Raw genomic sequence first — 18678 nt, 5'->3', positions numbered from 1 at the left:
GTGTGGAGGTAAACCGGTGGCCCTGACAAGAGGCCATCACTTGTGGAGGGAGGTTTAGCCCAGAGCCCTTATCACAGCACAGGGACAGTGTGGACTCCTTCCGTATTTTGCGTTTGTGCTGGGTTGCTCCCTGGTGCCATCCTGGGCAAGCCCTTGCACTCTGTGGCTGTATTTGGAATCTTGGTGGCATTTTGCAAAGGGCTGGAGGGGAAATAGAGTGGTCTTTTTGCTGTGTCTTTCTTTCCCTGGCCCCTCACATCAATGTGGGGATGCTGAACACCCCATGTTCCCATGGCTGGATGTGGTGCTGCCACAGGAAACTCATGGCTCAGGTGTGCTTTCCCCAGATCGCCAAAAGGTCCCCTGCTCCTGCCTCTGCAGTTTGCCCTCCATAACAGCCTGGGCAGAGCGCACCATTATTTACCCTTGATGAAGTAGGGCCATTTTTTGGTTTGGTTTTTGGTTGTTTTTGTTTTGTTTTTGCTTTTGTTTTTTTTTTAATTCAGGGTTTTTTTTTTCTTCCTGCATATGCATCACACTTGTGTGTGCGGAGGTTGTATTCTCAAAAACAAGTTTATTCATTGATGATGTAATAGTGATTGTACTTTTCTTTTGGTTAATAAATTGTCTGCTCAGCTTACTTTGTATGCCAGCCAAAATTAGTCATACCAGTTCTTGGAAAGGATATGAAGAAACTAGTAATTGAAATCATAATCATTTGATCATGAGAACTGTTTGGAAAATAATATTTTAACCAGAAGCATGTCAGATCTCCAAGTCAGGTTTTTGTTGGGGTTTTTTTTGTGTTTTTTTAGCTGCTGCTAAGTAGATTTCTCTGGTATGGAGTATTAGAAATTGTGTAGTAGCTGGTGATGGAATTCAACATCCTAAGAGAGGACTTCATCCAGAAATTGCTGAGACTGTCTGCAGGCGGGCTGATATTTATATATATTATTTTTTTTTTCCATCCTGACATTTAATAATCACCATGTAATAGCTATAAAATGCATAGCAACTACAGCTTTTTTATTTCAAGTGGATGGTGTAATGAAATTGGGTGAATCCATCTATTGAAATTCTACTTTGTAGTACCCAGTGCTTGTTTACAAAGTATTGACATTTGTCATAAGCAGAGATTTGAAGTATCGCTGTTATTGTTTGTTGTTTGGTAGAGGCTCTTATGCTGTGCAACAATGACGGAGAAGATTTTATTACAAGCTTGCTTAGCATATAAACATGCTGTTCACTTCTGACCAAATATTTGTTGTTGCACTAAATGTAATGAAGGTGCCTGCTTATAAAAGGTTTTGTATTATATAAGGAAGAGTGAAATATCAGATCTTGTTTTTTACTAGAATTACTTCAGGTTTTGTATTGTGTGCAACTTGTCACAATAAAGCTTTTTTTTTTTTTTTCCCTTTTTTCCATTGAACAGTATTTATTGCCTAAGGAATGTGTTCAGTGGACAAAAAAACACACAGAGAGAATCAATTGTGCTTTTCCCTTTGTTTAATAACCCAAGTAATTTCTCTCCGCTTTGCAAATACTTATGTTTGTTTAAGAGAAAAATTTGATTCTGGTTTATTTATTTCAAGAATCTGTAACCTTAATTAGTGTTAGAAATGTGTGGTGTGCAAGGTGTGGTGTACAGCCAGCTCTTGTTACAACATTAATTATTTCTGTTTTAACCAAAAAATCTGGAGGTTATCTTGCTGGATATGTATGTATGTTTGTTTATTTTTTGAGTCTTTCTTGATCCTTTGCTCACTGGAGTCAGCTGTAAAATATTCTGCTTATTCACCATGACTGAGAGGAGTTGATTGTTTCCTGGAAGGTTAAAATCCACCAATTAGGACTGTTTAATTTGAGTGTATGTTCTGGAGGCTAAACCAAGTTTAAGTGCTCTTCTTAGAATGTATGTTTTAGAAGGGAGGAAAAAAATTACTGTTCTGATCTTGAAAAAGGTTTTAAGAAACATGAGAATGTGCAAGTTTCTTTTAGTGGGAAGCACATTTATGTAGTATTTCTTTTGGGATTACATCACAGTTTTATTTAATTTTAAGGACAAAAGTTAAATTCAGTATTTGTGTATAAGCCAAGGGAAAATGTACCATAAACATAGGAATTTTCTGGTGAGTCAGAGTTCCAAGAATCTGAGATTTACTTAGTCCATTTATTTCAGGACAAACTATAACCATTAGTCATCCAGCCATGAATTTTTATATTTGGAGCTAATTGTACCTAAAAAGCAAACTTTCCCTCAAGGCTTTGGGTTATACAAAATGTGATTTGGCAACCTGCATTTCAAATGCCTTTTAGGATCATTCCCTGGCTCTAGAAATTGTCTTTAGATCATGTATATTTGCTTCAAATAAACAACTCATATTTCCACTTAGGTGTCAAGAGGAATAAATTAAGCACTAGCTATTCTGTGATACAGAAAAATTACTTTTTAGGCTTTTGCAGGAGCCAGTGCAGAATGATATTACTGGTTTCTCAGTCATCAGGGAGCCCAGAGTGACATGTTGTATTCTCATCTGATCACTTCTTGCAGGATGAAGTTATTGCTGTTTCAGAAAAAGTTACTGTGAAGCTTGAGGACTTGGCAAAATGGGCACAGTCCGATTTCTCCAAGTGGAAGTGTGGTTTCCGGGCTGAGCCGGTCCAGCCCATGGATGTGGGGAAGAATGGGCAGAAAGAGGCCTTGACAAGATACAGACAATCCACACTGAACAGTGGCTTGAACTTCAAAGATATTCTGAAGGAAAAGGCTGACCTTGGTGAGTATCCCTTACTTTCTTTTGTGGGAAGGGGCCTGTGTGAGAGTGTCTTTGGAAGACAGATGAGCCTGATCCTGCCATGGCATTGCAGATTACCAAGGTATTTCTGAGCCTGGGACAGATGTGTGGCTGTGAGATACCTGTGTGGGATGAGTGGTGGTAGGGAGCTCATCGCAAGGTCTTTGCAGACTGGTGTGGGGTAACACTCTGATACCTGTTTACCCTGAGCACTGCAGCTCAAACCGTGAAGATGTGTATACGAATAGTTGTCACAGGCTCTCGCTGGGGCTCTGCAGGCTGGGGGATCAGGTCAGAGCTGTATTCTGTGGGGAGAGAAGGCTGACATGTCTTCCTGAGGCCTCCTGTTACAGGCAGGGATGAGCAAAGGCCTTTCAATTCCCATGTCCCATCTTACAGAAGCTCAGAGGTGCTTACCCTGACCCTGTACAGTTGGCTCTGTGTCTTGTTCAATAGGGATGTGTCCCTTCCATAGTGTTTCCTTGTCAGCTTTATGTTTCTATAGGGCTCTGTGAACACTCCACTGTTGTCTCCTGTGCTTTCTTCCTGTTGTTTTCAGAAAGGGAGTTGATAGCTCTCCTACTGCAGCTGTGGGACTCCTTTGTTGCATAGACACTCACACCTGTAGTACCTGTGGTGGGTTCCCAGGCCCAAGGGAGATGGGTCTCTTGTTGGTAAACATGCATGTTTGTGGTATTTGGACCTTGGATGTGTAACAGCTGTCAGAGATGGCACTTTGAAGTGCATACCAGAGACATTTCTCTCTTCTGCCAAGTTTTTATTAAATGTTCCATGTTTGAAGAGCATCAAGTTTAGGCCATAATGTGTGAAAAGGTAAGAAATTAAAAGCTAAACCTGAAGCATTTGAGGACATGCTTTTGTATCTATGTGAACAGGAGTGTAGGGCCAAGTTCAGTTTTATAGTGTTGTGACTAGGTTGGCATCAAAGCCAAAATACATGGAGCTTAAGATCTCTCTTGGAAGATTTATCTTCTGCATCTCATTTTTCTGATCTTATCAAATGGTGAAGTGATTTTGTCAATCTCACATTTTACCATTACCTATGTAGGTCGGAAGATTAAGGTACAATTGGAAGTTGATCTTATTTTTCATTACATGTCCAGGGAAAAAATAAGCCATGCAATTCTGTCTCTCTTTGCTTTTCTCTGTGGTTTCTTTTAGTTCATAATTACATGCGGTAATTTTCTCTGCTGTTGCCCTGGTATCTTCTTTACACACTACATTTATTTGCATTTGTTTGCTGTGTCAGAAGAATCTTAATGTTTTTCAGACAGAACTTTTGTGTGCTAATGTTTCCTTATTTTTGTTTTCAACAAAACACAAAACCCTTGTGGTAAGTTATGAAATTGCTGTTATCTACTCTAGGAGTTAGGGAAAATTATCTTTAAGCCCAAAGCTTATAGTTGGATGTTAAGCCTTTCAACGTAGGGGTTATACTAAAAATGCTCATGGAATGCAAACCTATATGATAAAATTTTGATAACCCCACATTCTGATGTTGCTGATTTTCAGTTGCCAGTGGCACTGGCTTTGTTGTTGGGTTGGGTTTTCTTTTCATTAGAAAAGGAAATTTTAGCTAATGTTTGGTTATGACTGCTTTTATCTTCATAATGACTGGTTGACAGAAGTGAAATCACAAAGACCTATAGCTGACTAGATACATTGATATAGACAATTGATCCAGCCTATTAAGGGAATCAAAGAAATTTCCTAAATCTAGTACTGAGATGATTTTTTTACTGTTTGAAAGAGCCAAGAATTTAATCTTGTTTTGCTTCCTGGATCTGACATAAAAACTCAGAAGAGTGGTGACCTTTGAAGCTTGTGGAGCAGCCCTAGTTGGTGTCCTGTAGGCAATCCATGAGCTCTGGTGTTTGTCTCATCTATGATGTTTAGCACCCATGAGAAGAAGAAGACTTACTTCTCTCATTCTGTGTGCTTGGTCAGGGTTGACATTGCTCTGGGAGTTATGTCTCTAGCTGGAGGCAAAGGCCAGGAGCATGATGTGCAGTGTCTGAGGTGTTTGAGCTGCTGGTGTTGTCTCTTCCCCGCTGTCAAATGGCAGCTTTACTGCCTATTAGGATGTGTGCCCACAGACCTTTTCCAATACTCAATGTCTCACCAACAGAGCAGCACTCAGCTGCAGTGATCACAAGATTAATTAGCAGTAACTTCTGCAGCAGGTCTCCAGCACAATGGAATGGGGTAGTCTTTCCTCTTAAAATAGGGAAAATAGGGTTGTATAGTGTAAAAAGAGCACAGTGCACTGTCATGCAAACATCCCTCATGTGATGCTGATGTTTAAACTTGGCTGTAAATGAGAAAGTTGCCAGGTGTTGAAAAGGCCTAGATAAACAACATCTTCTGGACCCCTTTTTTCCTATGAAATGGCATGTTTCCATTACAGAAAAATCCCATAAAAGTGAGTAGATTCTGCAGCTTTCCCTACTAGATGTTTTTGAATCAAGCTCTAGAAGGTAATAGGAAATTATATCCCTACAAAAGAGCTCAAAAAAGCTTTACAGAAGAAATAAAATCAGTTTTCACACACTATCCAGGAGTGGTGAGGAGTGAAATAACCTGGATTAAATGAAAACATGGCTGATACAGAACCAGAGAAGTGTCACTGTGCAAACAAACTTAAACATGCCGCTGGGAGTAGGGCAGATTCAAACAACAACAGGCAAAGTGAGGCCTTGTGAGCAATATGTTCAGTGGCAGTTGCTTAGCCAAAACTAAGGCAACACCTGGTTAATCCACAATCTGTAGAAACCATGAATTTATAACTGAAATTTGACCCAAATTCAAACAAGGTAGTTCTGTCTCCTTTTTGGTTCTCTCTTTATTCTCTTTTGTTCTCTTCCCCCTCTTTTCCCTGTTTTTTTTTCTTCTTTCTTTTCTTGTTCTTTTCTCTTTGCCCTTCTTTTCTGCAGAAACTGTTCGGTTTATTTTTTCTGTAAGATGCTGTTGTTTTTATCACTAGTGAATTATGCAGAACTTTTCCTTAGGACTGTATTAAATAAAAGATCTCACAATAGCATTTTTTTGTGTGAGCCTCAAGATTTCAGCCTGAAAAATGATTTTAAAGAATTATTTCTTTCTGCCTGTTGAGATATTTATGTTATACATTCTGTCCCTTTCTACAAATATGTCAATACTGAATGCTAGCAGTTTATGCCTTAAGACTATTTATAGCTTTCTGAATATTTCTTTCAAATGTTGGGGAAAAATAAAGAGTAACAACAATGCAGCATATAAAAATAGAGTTGCTCAGGAATGTATTATTCATAACGAACATGAGAACCTGTTTTTCCAGAAGAATTGGTCTGATAAAATCATTCACTACTGAGGCCGCTAGTTATTTATTTTTGTCTTTAGAATTATTTAGGGAATTTTTCTTTGTAATAAATGGACTTGTATACCCATATTTGGTAAACCAGTGGGAAGTCACCAAATGAGGAATTATTCCTTTTACAGAATGCTTAACAACTAAGCAGTGTAAACACTATCAGTTAAATATGGCAAAGTTGCATATTTGTATTCCTTGGGCTATAGTTTGAAAACAATTCAAATTATTTTATATAACATTGCTTCTTAGAGACTTCCTTTAAGTGAAGTATGAAAGCTGCAGTGTAAGCTTTATTGGCCTATAAATATGTCATTATAGTTGGACTACATTTATATGCTTTGGATTGTTGTTTAAGCCAGGAGAATATGTCTCTACAGGTTGACTTTTTATTGAAACCCTTTGAGGCATACAACAGAATGTATTTTAGGCCAAGGTTATTAAAACAGCATTTTCATTTTTGCAGCAGACTCATTGTCAATTATACTTCCACAAACTGTCTGTGGATAGGCAGTTATGAATGGTTTAATCTCTAAATGTGTCTTTAGAAAAAGAAATAAAAGATAGAGGAGTCAGAGCTGAAATTGAGAGAAGAGGCTGAGGGAAAAATGACTGAATTTAGTGCTCACCAGCTCTGTTGGTTTGGGTTAGGTGGGGCTAGGGAGCTGCCTGGGTTTGGCCATGTAACAAATGGCCTGTGCTGGGCCAGGGAGGTGGGAGCTGCTGCTACAGCCAGGCAGTCTGCAGCCCTCTGGCTCTGTCATAACTGAGATCTGGGTTTGGTCCCCAAGCTGGCATTGCCGCTCTTTTTATCCATTCTGTGTGAATATCATGCCAAAATGGGCGATTAAGGTTCCTGCACTGGCAATGTTAGTTAATGGGATGAGCAAGTTCTGGTGAACTGAAGGGGTTTTGCTGCACTTATTGTTTGTTCAGTTCCAGTGAGGGGAAACCCAAAGAAAATTTAGCAGTCAGTCCTGTCCTGCCTTTCATTTCCCACAGTCATGCATTTGAGGGTATAAAATCTGGATCTTTGTTCCCTGTGAAACCCAGGGAAATCAACTACTACTCCCAGCTGAAGTGTATATTTTAGTAGTCATGCTTTTCTAGTGTGTAGGTGGTTTCCCAGCAGTTGTTTCCTACTTCTTTCGTAGTAGCTCCTTTGAACTCTCCAGAGGAGCTTGCTGGGCAGAGCTGGGTACTGCAGGACTGGGTCACCCTCTTGGTTTCTCATCTTTACCAGTCTTATCATTTGCATGTCTTCACTTGGAAGATTGCAGTTCCTTACTAGATCTTGTGTTGCCACACAAATTGGCCAGTCCACAGCAGACTGCAGTGAGTTTGGAAGGATAGGCAGAGCAGGGGTGAGCTGTCTTTCTGGAAGATGCCAACCGCACAGTTACAGACCCCGCTGGGCACTGGGCTGTTGCATGGCCCTTCCGATTTAACTTGCCAGTGGCCTTCCAGCAGGTGTGACTTCACCAGATGAAGATTATCAAGTTATAATGTAGTCAAACTGTGACATTATCAAAACTGATAGTCTGCAGCTGTAGCATGTTCAGACAACTGCATTGACTTCTGGTCTGATACTGACTCTCCTTTTTTCACTGTTTGTTGCATGCTGCTCAGTTCAAGCTCACCTGCATCACTTGATGCAATAATTTTCTGACCAACTAATTGGCTATTTAGAGTACAGTCACTTTGTATACTTTGTGCCTAAGTCCTGCCTCTCTTCCCTTCCCATTCTCTCTGCACTCTTTGCCTCTTCTTGTGCCTTCCTGTCCACTTTGTCCTAGCTGAATGCCATTCTGATCTTGATAAAGCTCCTGTAAGTGTCCCATTATCCCATTTTCCCCTCTCTGCCCTTGTATACTGTATGTTGTTTTTTTGTCTCGTGTGTCAGACTGACCTCTCTAACTCATTTTAATCAGCCCAATTGATACAGTTCTTTTGCCATAGATGAGGCTAATACATGACATCTCTGTTGTGCTCCATGGAGCCTGAATGGAGAAGGATGGCTCCCTTGGGAAAAAAAAGAGGCTGTGGCTCATCTTTTTCTTCTGTGTTTGTGCAGCTTATAGCACACGCCAGCAGTACTGCTACAGGACAAGAATACCAGCAGGCTGTGGAGCAGGAAGCTCTGTTGGGATGACTATTCAGAGAGGCTGTGGAGCAGCAAGGCTTAATTTGATTTAACAACTGCTTTTGGTTTAATTACTGCTTACCTTTGGTGTTAACATGTTTGGGATCAGAGATAACCTGAGATGCTGAGCTGACAGACAGAGATAAATATTTGTTTTATTATTGGTCAACCAGTTGGTTTAACAAATACTTGTTGGCTTCAGTTGTTGGCTGCCTTTTAAGTGCTGAAAGGTGATGCAGTCGTTAAGTTCAGTGTCCTTCAGTAACTCAGTCCTGGGGATGACCCTATCTTCAGTAGCATTTTGGAGTCCTCCCTCCTCAGTTACCCCTCTCTCTTGAGCCACTGCTGGTTTCCCCTACATCTTCCTTCACCTCCCTGGAAGGAGGTTGGTGGGGTCCTTCTGAGGTTGTCTGTCCTTCTTGAGGCCATCTGTTTGCCTGAGCAGTGCTGAGATGTTTTAAGTGCTGTTAATTTCTCCCTTTCCCTGGGGAGAGCCTACTTCATTAGAAAAGAAAGCATATGAGGATGACAAAAATATTTTACTGTACAGCACTGGCTATGGAAGCCTTTCAGTCACCACTGGATTGTGTTGAGCCTCATTTATTTGTGATTCTTGAAAGAAGTTTTAACGCCGCACACCTCAAACTTCAAGCATGTCTTATCAAAGAGATCTGGATTTCTTATCAGGCTTTGACCAGAATTATAACTATATACCAGAACCTTTGAGCTTTTATAAAAAGGGAGTGAAATTGAGGATGTGAGTATTTTGTTCTTTGAAATGTGGAAGGTATGCCAAGAAATGTAAACAAAATTCCAGGTAACTTCCCTCTTGGTAGCCCCTAACTCACAGTGGCTTTTTACCACCCACCCTGTTCTCGTAGCAGGAAGAAGCTAACATGATTATCAGAATTGTGCTGGTAGCAGTTGTCACTGTGTCAGCATTTTCAATTATGTATTGGTATGACAGGGCACTTTGCCATTTGTGTAGAGCACAGCCATTTGCAATTGCAGTTCTTGTCTATTCAGAAACATCAGAGAAGGAATCACTACTGCAAACCAAGAGGAGGAGGAGTTAAATTTTACTGCCTGTGAAGCTAGAGAACTGCCCTGCATTCTCTTAAAGTTGAAGTTGCAGCAGTTTGCAATATCAATAACAGTTTTGTTGCAGCCTCTGGCTGGAACAGGATAGCCTACGTAATTACAAAATAAGTAGATAAAAAAATAAGGACCATTCACAGCCAGTGTCAAAGCAGCCAGTGTGAGACAGTATCCCTTTAAAAATGTTTGATGGCTTTTTAAATTTTTGTCTGTTTTTAGCACCAGGATTGACCTTGCCAGGCTGTGTAATAACCCACATGTGTCTGCTCTCCAGGATTTTTTCCCTTCTAGTCACTCTTGAATCTTGCATTTAATTCTTACTGGCCATGGGTTTTTGTTCCAGTAACTGGAAATGTGTGTGTCCTGGTGCAATGCTGCTGTGCTCTGAATCTGACTTTATCTCAGTGTATGCTTTTTTGGCGGGATTTTTTTTCCTTTCTCTTTATTTTTTAAAATAATTTGTTTAGAGGATGCTGTTTTCCTCCTCAGCCTTCTCTCTATCCTCCATCCTGCCCATACTGTTTTTGGGTCCCACGGGGACCCAGTTTGGGATGATTTGTGTTGCTGCGCTTCCCTTGCCCAGCACCATGGAGGGAGGTGATTAGTGGTCTCCTCTGTGTGCCATGGTTGCTGGTTAGATGTGATGATCCCTCACAGATCACTGATGCCTTTTTCCTGTGTTATATCCTTTCCACACAGCCAGCCAAAAATTCTCTGAGTACTAAAATCTGTAAACCCAACATCTATGTAATGTTGTGGTATGATTGGGTGGGCACCAAGGACATCCTCTTTTTCCTGTCTGGCTGCTTTCCTGTGCTGTAATTCTGTGCTGCTGGAGCCCAGGACTTAGAGTCTTGCAGTCATCTTTGACTCCAAGTGCTGTGTTAATCAAGTTGGAGCTGTCTTCATACCAGCCCATGAATCATGCTGGCTTGTGACCTTTGTGGCCATGCTGAGATGCTCAGGCTTTTCTGTGGGTTCTGTTGATACCATGGCCAGATCTGGGTGTCATTTCCTGTGTAGGGAGAAGAAGTAAGGTCAGAGCAAATTCATTCACCACCTCCCTTCCAAGTCTTCTTGAGTTGCTCTTTATTACTCCCATGCTCAGAAAGACAACTGGTCCTTTGTTTATAGGCACAGTGTGATGTGTCTGGCTTCTCAATACCTGTTTTTCTAAGTATCCTAGTCTGGTTCTGACTGTGTTGTTTTAGAAAGGCCAGTACTTTTTCTCTGAGATACACTATTCATCTTATAGACGACCTGTCTTGTGTTATGGGTGGTTGTCAAAGAGAGCATCCTTTGTGCATCTGAACTTGAAGATGGAGACTTGCATTTTATTCCTTTTCTCTTCTTTTTGTGAAACCATTTGGTAGGACAGAGGCACACAGGAGCAAAAGCTATCAGTGAATGGCCATGTCAGCATTTATGAAGATCTCAGCAACAGCAGGTGATGATGGCTCCTCAGGTTGCCAAGGTGGACCTTTGCTATGGCAAGCAAGGGAAAGTAAGAGGTGGGAACACTAGAAAGAAAAGGAAGTTGTTGGACAAGATTATGGGAAGGGGCTTGGCTACAGCAGCTGAGTGGGCAATAGCAAATGTGCCTTCCCAGCACCAGGATCTCCTCTAGCACTATGTATCACCTTTGTGAGCCCCAAGCAGGGTTCTGTGGGTACACAGGAGAAGACTATAGTTCTGGCAGGTTTACCTTTGTTAATTGAGTTTTAAGACTCTCAGTATCAGTTCTGACATCTTAATCCCTTTTGGTTAATTTGGGTCAGGCTTGCCTTTGCTGACTTGGTGATCCTTGTATGATGAGAGCATTGATAGATGAGGGTGTTTGGGAAGGAAAGGGTTAAACCTAGTGTGTGTACAAATTGCAGTGCAATTTCTGGGAGTGGGTGACAAAGAAACATATATTTAAAAACTGTAACAGCATGAATTGTAAGTTACTGGGTAGGTTTTGTTTTAGAGAACCTTGTGCCATTACCTTTTTTTACTTCATTTAGTAAAACCTGTACCATGTAAAGTAAGTTCCTCCTTAATTTTACTGCTAATAATAATTTGCTTGTAAAAATGAATCCTCAGCACTGTAAACCTTCAGCTTGGGTCTATCTTGCTCTGTAACATTGTGAAGGGCAAGTAGTTAATGGCACAAAGAACCTTTGTTAGTGATAGGTAATGTGTATGATTTTAGCAGGAGTATATTTTAGCAGCTTGTAAAAAATCAAGGTGATTTTTTACATCTGTGCACTGCTGCATAGTTGATATATGTAGAAGCTGAAAGTCAAAATAAGCTTCTAAGAGAGCCCACATTTGATTTTCCTAAACATTTAAATATATGTATCACACCCTCATTTTAAGATGCCGGTTAATGACTTTATGAACATGTTGGCAGCCAGAGCATTATATGTGGTTTGAGAAATGTGTCTGGATATGCTTGGTAAGCAGTATTGTTCTGACAGTGTACTAAAGGCCATCTTCAATTTCACTGTGCTCTACTTTGTTATGCTGTGAAAGAAAAAGGTAATTCAGCAGAGCTGAATTGTGCTGTCGGTGGGAGACGCCACACTTCAGAATACAAATATTACTAGGGATAAATGAATCATTAGAAGAACAGTAGCATAAAATATCTGATAAATGAACTCCAGGAGTCTGTGCTGGAATAAATTTAGCATTCACGGACAGTACCATAACATGTGAAATAATAGTATCAGTTCTACATTCAAATGCCAAAAACATTTATGGACCCAGAATAATTGTGAATTACAAGGCTATAAATACATAGAGAGGATTTGGTGATATCATAATAAACCATGAGAAATTTGCTAGGCTGGTTTCTAATGTTACCAGAACCTTGAGATATATTTACAGCCTTGTTCACACTCCTGCAGTTTTCGGGGGCAATTCTCCTCTCACAACACGTTCATCATTCCCATTAGTGACAAAGGGAGTTACGCATGTGTGTCATGAATGGAACAGATCCCCACACAATTCAAGGATCCTATAACGAACATCTCATTTAAGAAAAAGGTGGGAAACATTCACTCTCATCCTCCTCCAAGTTCCCCCACGTTCTGTTCTGCTCTTGTGATTGAGGCTAGTGAAGGGAATATAGGTGAAGGATGACAAAGTTGATGCTGTGTTCCTGAACATTTTATCCACAGCTTTATAATTTTTTCACTTTTTATTATTGAGAAACAAAACAACAAAAGCCCAGATGTTCTGGTCCCAGGTTTCTTTAAAGTGCAGGTCAGTGCATTTTAAAAGCATGTTATAAATACCCAGGGGAAGTCTGGGATCATCGGCCTGTCCTCCAAAATGAGGTTTCATTGTTGCGATACCAGATCCATTCCTGATAAGAGCAGTTAATTAGGAACTGGGGCTGAACCTGACATAGTATTCAAGAGCATGTTCAGCTTTCAGCATGTCCCACTGTCACCTGTTTGTAATTAAGCCTGGTGTCCCCTGCCTTGCTGAGTTGGGGTGGTGACAGTCTCTTGCAGGTACTTAGTGTCATTCACACCTCCTGATATTAGGTGAATTACAGCCCTTCAAGAGGGGAAGGTGCTTCAGGACCCTTCCCCTCCCAGCATGTCCCTGCAGCCAGCTGTGCCATGTTACCCGCCTCATCCTTCTCATAAGTCATTGGCAAAATACAGACATTCAGTGTGGTGCAGAGCAAGTCTGCTCAGTGATGCCATGTTCCTTAGTGCTGCAGGAAGTCTCTTGACTGACCAAGTGAGCTGCAGTCTTTCTGCTCATCCCTCTCCTGGCTGTACATCCAGCCATGCCAGGGGAGCATTTGTGGTATTCACAGTGGGAAGGGTCTGTGGCTTCATTTATGTCCTTCTACATGGTTCCTGTTTTAGTGTCTTGGTAGACTCACCCTCTATCAGTAGATGAAACACATCCTTAAGATGAATCCTGGACCTTCCATCCTTGTCAGCTGATGAAACAAAGGGAAGATAATTATAGGATCAAAAAAATAACAGCAGTGAAGTGGTCATCAGCAAGAGGGGTGTCCTTGGCAGCCTTGTAGGTGATTTGTAGGCTTTGGTGTGTCAGTGATAGGTCCTCACCCAGTTAGTCACTCAACCTTGCTTTGCTTTGATCACTGCCAGTTCATTTCATTGTCTTTCTCTCTTGAATTCAACTGTTTTTGCTGTGGCAAGGTCATGGGATTATTGATTATTTGTTTTTGTTAATTACTAGTGACTTGATATTCTTTGCAATATCTGTGTGAGCTCTTGTGGCAAACCCAGTAGACAGGGTACAATGCAGTCTTAATGCATGTTTTTCTCTTTAATTATTGTGAAACCACACTCTCCACTTTTCTTTCACACTGAGTATTTCCAAATTAAAAGCTTTGTGGAATGAAAAATTAAATGAGAGTTACTCTAAAAATCTATTTCAAGAGTCTCAAATGCTTCAGCTCCGTCTTTATTTTTAGTTTTCTTACTGCCTCAATGACCCTTACTTGTGACAGTGTTTATCACTATACACTTCCAGTCTTGTTGCACAAAGAAAATGGATTAAAAAGTCCTTTTATACTTGTGTTTTTAGTCCTCTGTTCAGATACATAAAAATGTGGCCCTGCAAGTTCTGTGGTACAGTAAAAAAGAAAAATAAACAAACCAACCCAAATAATTTTGGCAGTTCAAATGCAGAAACTAAAAATAATTTAATCTGCAGTGTGAACATATTTTCATATTTATACTAGCATCTGGCCTCAGGAATTGAATACTCCATTCTTTAAATAGCTTTACTCTGGCTCTTGAATATTTTGTGACTAGAACATTACCCTACAGTCATATACCTTGTTTACATATTTCTGTTAAAAGGCAAAAGAACTTACAGTACTTCAAAACATGGGTAAAAGCTCCCTCCTCCCTTCTTGCCTTGGAAAAGAGAAGTTAAAAAGAAAAAATGTGCAAGTGGTCTGAAAGTGCATTTTAAATTTAGTTCTCTCAGTTTACTACTGGGTACATATTTTACTGTCATGTGTATGAAAAACTGGAAAAAAAATTTTCCAAAGAAAATGTGTGCCTTTCCAGATACCCAGCACTAGTCAAACACAAATTTATGTACACTTTATTTGTCTGTTTGTTTTTAATCTGGCAAGTGTCTTTGTCTTTAAAATCACTTTGCCTAGAGACAGTGGGTGTTTTTTGTTACCTGTGTGACAGAAATAAAGATTCAGGTCCCTGCAAAGGAAAAATAGATAAGAATAATGATCTATTCAGAAAAAGAAAATTGTAATAATGTAATAAAAAGGTAACCACTATAAACAGGAGGCTAATGATTAGCTTCTTACAATCTTTAGGGACAAAGTATCTTTTTATAGTTTTATGATCCTTGCCCAGCCTGACTTTAGGAGGCACTGCATTTTCAGAATTATGTATTTGTAACTTCAGCTAAGCTTTACAAATTTAATAGATCACTATTTAGCGTCTGTTGGTGAATGTAAATCCGGCCTAATATTCTTACTGCTATTTTTTCGTTCACGTCTTGAGGTGAACCCAGGAGCAGAGGAGAGAAGATCCCATTTTTAAACCTTAATTCAGAATCCATTTGTATGAGTAGCTAAAACAAAATCATAGTGGTTTGGCTAAAAAAGGCTTCATGTCCAAAGGGAACATTCCTTAAAATGCTGGCACATTTCCCACAATGTTTCTTGAATGTGTTTTATATGTTGTCTTTGTGCTATTGTAAAACATTGAAGATTAGATGCTGGTTTTGGTGTGTGGGAGGCTCCTGGTATTTCGATGGACAGTTTGAATGAAGGCAGGGAGCATGTCCTCAGGAGGTGCTCAGCCCCCTGAGCTGCCTGTGCTGCTCTTCCTGTGGAGGAGCCTTCCAGCTCAGGTAGGGAGAGCATTTCTCATTCTTGTGGTAACTCTTCCATACTGCAGCATGGGCTTAGGCTTGCTGCTGTGGAGTTCAGAAACACCCTGCAGCAGTGTCAGAGACAGGGAAACCAGGCCTGTCTGCCTTTGTGAAAAAGTAAGTTGTTTTGTTTTTCCTACCCAGATATTAGAGCCCTCAACAGGAAAGAGCCTCTAGAATAATCATCCCACTTGGATTTTGGGAGGTCAGTGCTCATTTCTGTACATTTCAGACTAGCCTGGGACACTGGGAACGTGAATGCCAAGGCTGTACTCCAATGTAGTACTCCAGCTTTGATCCTCTCGTGGTGGAGTGAGAAGGAGGTGGGTGCAAAGCTGGATAGTAGCAGGGGTGAGGATGGTTGGAGACAGCAGTAAGGGCAGCTCCTCTGTTTTGCCACTGGGATTTTTGTTAGCCTTCTCTGCAGGAAGGGTTAATGCTCGTGTTTTACTTATTTTTTCAGACCTGAGCCCTCTGACATGCGTACAGTAGATGCAAATGGTGCAGGATTTAGGCTTTGATGACTTCACATACCATGTGATTCTAAGGCACAAAACATTTGATTTTTTGGGTAAAGCCTATTTAATGTCTTAAAAGCATAGAGTAGGAGATCAGATGTGAGCATAGCAGCCTTAAAATATGTTTCCTGACAACATGCTTAAGAATGTTTAGGTCTATATGAAATATACAGGAAATGAGGCCAATTTTTTCCCTGCTGTTTTGATGGCAGGGTCTGCAGGGGAGGCGGAAGGAGTGTGGACAGGAATTCATGTGTTTGATAATGTGAGCCTAGCATATTTGCACAAATGGAATAGGAACATTTTTCACCCTCTGCAGAAGAAACTATTAGTAGTTTCTCTGCCTATATGAGAGACTGTGACTTATCAGATATATCAACAAATCCATGTAAGTAAACCTGAAAAGTGATTCCCTCTTGTGTATGTGTATGGTGTTTGCACAGAGCAGTACCTCTGCCGTTTCTGGTGGCTTAGGGAAGCACAGAGAGTTAATTCTTAACAACCAGAGATGAAGAGAGGCTGCTGACCTCTATCAGACCCTTTTTCCCTCATCACCTTGTAGACCAAGTCAGTCTACCAATAAGAAAAGGTTTATTTACATTTACTGTGAAAATACTTGTTACATGTTCTAAATAGAGGGACTTTCATGAACAGTGAAGCAGAAAAGTAGTTGCCAGAAGGACTTGTAATGATTTCTGATCTTGCTAATGTCTGACCATTGTCTTCTGCTGCAAAATTAAATTTTCTCTTTTTTTTTTTCTCAAGAATGTCAGTCTGCTAAGTGTATGGCTGGTTTTCTTAAGCACTTAATTTTTTACTTTTTAGGAGAACAATGCAATTAAAGTTCTTATACAAAGAGGAAGATTGTGCCAACAGTGCTTGGAAATTATATTGTCCAGGCTATAAAAACATACTGAAAGCATTGTTTATACCTTGCTGGACATGTGGCAGATTTCCTACTTAGTCATGTAACACATCTTGAGCAGCAGATGTTTTTAGTTGGGCAAGTAATAAAAGTTTTGCAAATGTTTGTTTGGGTGGGTAGAAACTTGGAAAAAAACCTGTGGTTCAGTTTTCTCTAGTTATTACAGTGGTGTTGTCACTTATGCTTCTTATGGTTGTAGCACCTCCAGCGGCAGCACAAGCTCTCAGGAAACAAGCCCTTTACAGGTGGTGCAAGGAGTGCCTTAAGCTCAGTGGGACTGGCAGGACGCCTTTTCTTCATCACTGAAGGTTATTAAGACATGACAGAATGGGTTGGCAGTCATAGAAAAAATGGGATTCCAGTTTCCATTGTGCTTCTTTTCCCTCAGACCATGTTTGTATGGATTGCATGTGGGACAATTCTGTGTGTGCCTCCTTGAGATCTTTACTCCAACTATGCATAAGAATTTCTCACCGTGTCCATTTCTCAGTTCGTTAGCCAGGTTGCCCAAATCAAAATAGGAAACAAGGCTCCTTGAAGGAGCATTTCCTTTCACCTGGTAAAGTAACTCCAGGTCCATGCCAATGATTGCTGACTCCAAAGGCAGGAAACCCTCCTGTGTGTCATAGCCTGAGGGACACCAGACTTATACCAGAGAGGATCCTCAGTTTTCATTTGGTGCTAAAACTTCAGCCAGAATCTGTCTTCAGAATGACTAAGCTTTTCTTTTCAAATAGTTTACCTACATAATTGATATCAGAAGTGCAGTTGCACATAATAGTGTTGATTTTTCCTTTCCAGGATCAAAATGTTGAGGTGACAGTCACTGCTAGGTACTCTGAAGCTCAGGCCTTCCTGCCATAGTGTCTCAGAATTAATGTCCTGGTTTCTCATTCTGTATTGCTGGCTAAGTGCTGTGTAATTCCCATTGAACTTGGAGACTTAGTGCAGCAGAGCTCAGGTGATGTGCTTTTCCAGTGTTAATATATAATCCACAGAGCAGCAAAAAGAGCAGCTTCTTCAGTACTGTTGCTTGACTTGACTGTGAAGTTGGGAGTTTGCGAGAGCATTACTTCAGTCATTGCTTAACTGCCAGAGATAGTCACACTGAAGACATTGCTGTGGCACACTGGCTTTTGTAAGAAAGATTGGTTATTTGCCCTTTCCCTACTAATTGTGACTTTTCCAGATTTTGTATTCTGGATACCATCCCTTCCTGTTTTCAATTGATATTGTAGGCTTGAATTGCAAGAGGAGTTCAGCATCCTCAGGCTTGCCCTCATGCTGGTGCAGGATGAGGCAGCTCATGGGCCAGGAGGAAAATGCTCGGCATCTATCAAAAATTCCCATCTCACTTGTATCTGGTATAACTGCACCCTGCAGTTTATTCAGTTGCTCATCATGAACACTGTGGCTACTGTGCAGTAACTATTCTTCTGCATATTCTGTTCTTCCTGGGTATTGTAGGAATTACTGCATCAGTTGAGTACTGATGAGAGTGAAGTGTTACGGGTCATCAAACAAACAAACAACCCCACCTCCATTTTATTGAAGGTACCTATAAATCTCATCAGTTTTCTGCTTTATAGACAATTGATCAAGGATCTGTGTGAAAGGGCAGGCTATTAGCTTAAGGCAACTCAGACTGCTTTAAGTGGCTGTGAACTACTTTCACAGTGCTACCAGTCTATTTCATTTCCAGAAAGTGAAAGTTTGAAGTAGGTCCTGAATCTGGTTTCTCACATGTGAGATCATTTTTCTACCCATGACCTAGAAACCAACAATGAATGTGTAAATTATAGAGAAGAAAATTCAAAATTGACTGTAAGGTGAATGGAAGTTGAATAATTCCCTGAACTTCAACTGTGAAAAGAAGAAAAGATCACTGAATTTTAAAACAGATTTCAATATGGACAAAGAAAATGTTACTTTAGTATAGATTA

At 40.4% G+C, this 18678-nt stretch overlaps 1 protein-coding gene across 5 annotated transcripts in view; it reads left to right on the top strand.

The window, feature by feature from the left end:
• ARID5B (AT-rich interaction domain 5B) overlaps window positions 1–18678 on the top strand; it is a 114495-nt gene that overhangs the window by 10603 nt on the left and 85214 nt on the right. For all 5 annotated transcript variants that reach the window (XM_058841134.1, XM_058841132.1, XM_058841135.1 and 2 more), the window contains one exon: window positions 2555–2780. In XM_058841134.1, the coding sequence (XP_058697117.1) occupies window positions 2555–2780 (226 nt within the window). The remainder of the gene's footprint in view (window positions 1–2554; window positions 2781–18678) is intronic.

Source organism: Poecile atricapillus, chromosome 6, assembly GCF_030490865.1.
Source record: "Poecile atricapillus isolate bPoeAtr1 chromosome 6, bPoeAtr1.hap1, whole genome shotgun sequence".
Classification (NCBI taxonomy): Eukaryota; Metazoa; Chordata; class Aves; order Passeriformes; family Paridae; genus Poecile; species Poecile atricapillus.
This window is presented reverse-complemented; position numbering and strand designations above follow the sequence as displayed.